At 47.4% G+C, this 5,997-nt stretch overlaps 1 protein-coding gene across 1 annotated transcript; it reads right to left on the bottom strand.

Annotated features, from left to right (window-relative positions):
• Window positions 1-1,216: 1,216 nt before the first annotated feature.
• On the bottom strand, window positions 1,217-4,595 carry LOC108673235 (extensin-like). Its single transcript, XM_018161025.1, has 2 exons — window positions 4,113-4,595; window positions 1,217-1,642 (listed from the first exon to the last, which is right to left on the bottom strand). The coding sequence occupies exons 1-2, from the start codon at window positions 4,593-4,595 to the stop codon at window positions 1,217-1,219; spliced, it is 909 nt and encodes a 302-aa protein (XP_018016514.1).
• Between the last annotated feature and the right edge of the window lie 1,402 nt (window positions 4,596-5,997).

Genomic DNA, 5,997 nt, shown 5'->3' on the forward strand with positions numbered 1-5,997 from the left:
TGCTGAATATGGGGGATGCACAAACAGGTTTCCTCTTCAAAAACTCCTTCCTTTATGCTCCGCCAGCCTAGTATAAAAAATGCATGATGTCATACCGACTATTCCAGAGAGTATAATGTTATTTGCATTGAAAATCTGATCAACTCATGACGTTCTTCCCATGTGGGGAATTAGGTGAAACAACAAATTCTCAGCAACAAACAATCTTGCAGCACCTGGAACTGAAGTTCCTCTAACAAATAACCTTGCAGACCTATATAGAACTGGAGTTCCCAGCTTATTTAACACACGTATTCCTCACTTGTTCCTGAAGCCCTTCCAGTTCAGGCGAGCCTTACTCATGCAAAGAAGAACTAATTGTCCCAGAACTGATGTGGCCGCCGCAGCTGCTGACTCAGCGGCGCCGCGATGAGCTCGTCCATCACGCGCCGCGGTCGCGATCGCGACGCATCGATGCCGGCGTAGATTGCGGCGCAAAACCCGGCCTACGAATTTGATTTGTGGCGAGAAAATCGAATGGACTGGGGACTGGACAGTCCACTCTACTGAACGATCTAGCTCTGGACACTGGACAGTCCACTCTACAGAACGATCTAGCTCTGGACACTGGACAGTCCACTCTACTGAACGATCTAGTACTGGACACTGGACAGTCCACTCTACTGAACGATTTAGTACTGGACACTGGACAGTCCACTCTACTGAACGATCTAGCTCTGGACACTGGACAGTCCACTCTACTGAACGATCTAGCTCTGGACACTGGACAGTCCACTCTACTGAATGATCTAGCTCTGGACACTGGACAGTCCTCTCTACTGTGTGATCTAGCACTGGACACTTAACAGTCCACTCTACTGAACGATCTAGCACTGGACACTGCACAGTCCCCTCTACGGGAGAAGTGGAGAAGTCCCTACTCCTGGACAGCAAATTACTACCATATACATGCATTTACTGTCGCGTACACGCATTCACTGCCTTTTGCACGCATACACTGCCTAGTGCACGCAGTCACTGCCTAGTGCATGCAGTCACTGCCTAGTGCACGCATTCGCTGCCACAGCACTCGCATTTTCTGCAAAAAATTTGTCTTCTGCTGAAAGCCTCACAGCTAGGGCAAGGGTGAAACATTGGGGCCTGCCTGGGCCCGAATTGTGAGGCGAATGTTGGCCAGAGAGTCCGCTGGAACCTGCTTGCTTTAACATGGAGTAGGCTAGAGGACCCGTCTGAGGCCCGCTGACTGAGGCAGTGGGTGGGGCAGAGGGCACACCTGAGGCTCGCTGGCTGAGGCAGTGGGTGGGGCAGAGGGCCCGTCTGTGGCCCGCTGACTGAGGTAGTGGGTGGGGCAGAGGACCCGTCTGAGGCCCGCTGGCTGAGGTAGTGGGTGGGGCAGAGGACCCGTCTGTGGCCCGCTGACTGAGGCAGTGGTGGGTGGGGCAGAGGACCCGCCTGAGGCCCGCTGACTGAGGCAGTGGGTGGGGCAGAGGACCTGTCTGTGGCCCGCTGACTGAGGCAGTGGGTGGGGCAGAGGACCTGTCTGAGGCCCGCTGACTGAGGCAGTGGGTGGAGCAGAGGACCCGTCTGAGGCCCGCTGACTGAGGTAGTGGGTGGGGCAGAGGACCCGTCTGTGGCCCGCTGACTGAGGCAGTGGGTGGGGCAGAGGACCTGTCTGAGGCCCGCTGACTGAGGCACCGTGCTAGTGCCTGTACCGTGCCTGTACCGTATCTGGGTCTGTGCCCAGTCAGTGAAAGTATCGTGGCTTTGCCATTGTTGAGTTTGGTTCTGAAATGTACCTTGATTTGGTCAGTTCTCTGCAGTCTGTTTGCTGGATTTTTGTGAAATTTTATTTCACATCATTATTTAATTTGGTAACGTGGCTCGCCCGAAAAGGTCAATATGGTGCGTTTAGACAAAATCTCTATAGGTCATGGTCATGGTCATGGTCATGGCTGACCAATTGCCCTCCTGATATTAAACTAATTTTTCATAACAGATATGACACCTTTCTTATTTTCAAGCATCCCTCTCATGTAAAACTTTTCTTCGATTACTTAAACTTGCAACATAATTCTGTCAAATTTACCATGGAACTTGAATCGAACAATAGTTTGTCTTTCAAGACTGCAATATTACTAAATCTAATGGCCGTTTTCAAACATCTGTTTTCAGAAAATCAACTTTCACCAGCCTAAGCACCAGCTTTTTCAGTTTTTGTTCTTTTAGATTCAATTTAAACGGGCTTCAAACACTATTACACCGCGGCTTTCGTATATGCTCGACTTTCCATGCCGTACATTCTGAATCTGAATTTTTGCGCAACGTCTTCTCGCTGGATTTCCTTCTGGTATGGTGTTTACCCAGATTAAGAAATTCATGTTTAAGCGATACAGTGAAGTTGTTCCAGAGCCTGATAGTAGAAAAGTAGTTTACTGTTCTTTTCCATACTTCAGCCATGCGTCCGAAGTTATGTCAAGAGAATTAAAAGATTTGTTTATGAAATACTTTCCGGACATTAATCTTCGTATCTTACTGGTTAATAATTTCAAAATAGGTTCGTTTTTTAGATACAAAGATATCCTCCCTTCTCACATGCGATCGTCCCTAGTTTATAAATTTAGTTGTGCACGATGTGCATCTGCGTACGTTGGGATGACGGCATGCAACCTCTACACTAGGGTCGCTGAGCATAAAGGGAGGAGTTATAGGACTGGGCAGTTACTATCGCGCCCTCCTCATTCGGCTGTTCGCAGTCACGCCGAACAGTGCAACGTTCCGGTGTCCGACACTGACTTTAAGGTTTTAGTTTATAGTTCTGGTGCTTCCGATCTGCGCATTTTGGAATTATTGTATATTTTTAAAGAGAAGCCTAGTTTAAATGCTGCCTACAGTTCTTATCATTAGAAATTGTGAATAGATAGGTATTTCTTTATTATTCTGCCCTTTGCCTGTAAATTTAGGTTTTAACTTCTGTTTTTTTTTCTTATGACTCCAAACTTTATTAATTTTCTGACTGTATTTGTGTTCTAGATTTATCAAACTGACGATGGAGCTGGTCTCCAAAACGTTTTCAATAGAGAAATACTGAATTTTGTGGCGTTTTCTTCGGTTTTAAATTTCTAGTGAATCTGCGATTCAAGCAGTCTAGTTACATTATTACTCTATAGGAATAGATCAAAATAACTAAGGTACATGAGGGTCCAAATGAAAGATTTTTTCCACTCGAAAATTCAACTGCCAAAATCAAGTGTACATCCTAATGCGAACAAATCCCTGTCACGCAAAAAAATAATATATAAACAATTTTCAAATTTGGCAACCTCAAATCGTTATTCTCAACAAACCATTCTGCAATTAACTGTCTCTAATAATTATTTAAACTTGAAAATATTACCAAATAACACTGGCCCTTAACGCCAGCACGTTCAATTGTACGCCCATGGTTGATCTATATTCTATATCAACCATGATCGCCTGTCAGTTCAGCTTTCTTGTTACGTCACTGAGACCGAGTAACGTAAACAAACCCGTCATTCCCATAACGGATTGGTTGACTGGTTTGATCGCATTTCGGTGATTGGTTAATGCCCGTGACGTCACTGAGATCAGTGACGTCACAGGCGAACAACAAACTATATCCGCAAAAATGAGCTTTTCATGGGTTAACCTTATACTAGTTCAACCATGGGTACGCCTGCCGTACACTACACATCGCGCCTCTTACATTACATAACACGCGTACCGCACACCTCACATCACACACAACGAACTCCTCACATACACCGAGCTCATCACACACACGTAACACTAATGCACGCCAGGTCTCCGGCGCCGCAAAATCCTCGCCAGCGCCGCAGTTTTGCGAGCGCGCGTCCAAAGGCCCGCAAAAATTCCATGAATTGGCGGACAGAACGTGCGAGAGCTCTTAGCCGCCGGCCCGTCAGGTGGCGGCATAGGACAGACCGACGCCCTGGGCCACCATGCCAGTCCGGTGGCCCGTCAGCTGGCGGGATGGCCGTGTGATGTCGGGCTGACCGTATTGTAGGCGGGATGGCTGTATCGTGGCGAGATGGTCGTATGGTGGCGGGATGGCCATATGATATCGGACTGACCGTATTGTTGGCGGGATGGCCGTATTGTTGGCGGGATGGCCGTATTGTTGGCGGGATATGGCGGGATGGCCGTGTGATGTCGGGCTGACCGTATTGTAGGCGGGATGGCTGTATCGTGGCGAGATGGTCGTATGGTGGCGGGATGGCCATATGGTTGGCGGGATTGCCGTATTGTGGCGGGATGGCCGTATTGTTGGCGGGATGGCCGTATTGTTGGCGGGATGGTCGTATTGTTGGCGGGATTGCCGTATTGTGGCGGGATGGCCGTATTGTTGGCATGATGGCCGTATGGTAGCGGGATGGCCATATGGTGGCGGGAGGACAGTATTGTGGCGAGATGCCGTATGGTGGAGGGATGCCGTATGGTGGCAGGCTGGCCGTATCGTGGCGGGAGGACCGTATGATGACGAGATGTATGGTGGCAAGTCGGCCGTCTGATGGCGCGTCGTCTGTATATTCGACATCATATGCAGCGTAAGTCATGGTTAAGGTGGACCATATCGCTGTCACTCCAGCCGTCATTAATGCGCGGTCTCGTAGAGGGATTCATTCAATTATACGTTAGGCCAGCGCCTTGGCTGATGTATTGCTGCTACGTGCATGTTCTTAGCGCCTTGGTTTACAGCCTTAGCTGTAAATCCGTCGTTTATCATCGCCTTATAGCATCATTGTGCTATCATTGGGCCAGACATCATCACCGTTTGCTTACATTTGAGGGTAACGATTATGCAAACGTGAACATAATGCTTACTCGCTAATTTTTATTCTAACCTCACATTTTTTAATTCAAACTATCAGATGAGCACACCAGCAAAGGAAAAGAGAAAAATGAAGATAAATTCAAGTGATTTTGCTAACTAGCGAGATTAGCGAGTGCCCTAACCTCAACTTATGGTCATTCAAGTTTCTGGAAAAAAATTAAATTTTGGCACTTGCGATTACAGAAAATTTTTCGGCCAATAAACCACTTGAAATGGCATAAACATTTCAGTTATCAATCATAGTATTTGTTTCATTCGCATGTCCTGTGTTTCGACTAACCACTAACATCATCTTTTGTGGTAATTTCGAGCACAACAGTTTCACTATTTATTTTGATGTCCTGTTGGAGCAGAGGTAATACTTCATTTCAGCTATTAACCCTAATATTCGCTACAAAACAGCAGCAGCAGACATTGCAGCAACAACAGAAGCTGCGGCCGGATGTGCATTACAGTTTTGTCCAGGCCCACTCCCACGATGCGAGGTGGTGTACTGTGCTGCAGTTCATTCCTCTCATCATTCCTAAATAGTTACAGGATTTTGCGACTAAAATCAAGATACATTGGAGGTGAAATGCAACCACTATCGGGAATATGAAAGGGAATCCTGCCCAGCTTTTTTTAAATTTTCTTTGTCTTTCTCTCTCATTGGGCGTCTACCTCTCCCTTACCATGTTTTTGCCTCTCCTTCACCGGGTCTCTTCTTTACCGGACCTTTTCTCATCCTTTACCGGGTCATTGTCTCTGCTTCACTGGGCCTTCGATTCAGGATTCGAGTCAGGATCGCATACATACATTTTTACTGATCCACCGTATCTCCTTTACTGATAGAGTACTGCACTACTGCTTCACTGCGCACCACTACTGCCTCACTGCGCACCACTGCGGCAAGCACTGCATGCAAGCACCCTTCACTGCGCGCCAATTGATCGCTGAACTCCACTCGATCTGATCTTACCTATACAGTGTTTTCCTTCTATAGTTCTGAAGAACTTGGCCGGCACATCGGTGGCCAAACCAAAACCTTCGGTGACCGCTGATGTGCTGGCCAAGATTATCTTCAGGGGCCCTACAATATCTGCGGGCGTTGCAGGCGTTTATTTCCAGCGTTTTTGGCCGACATT

Source organism: Hyalella azteca, unplaced genomic scaffold, assembly GCF_000764305.2.
Source record: "Hyalella azteca isolate HAZT.00-mixed unplaced genomic scaffold, Hazt_2.0.2 contig14097, whole genome shotgun sequence".
NCBI classification, from domain to species: Eukaryota; Metazoa; Arthropoda; class Malacostraca; order Amphipoda; family Hyalellidae; genus Hyalella; species Hyalella azteca.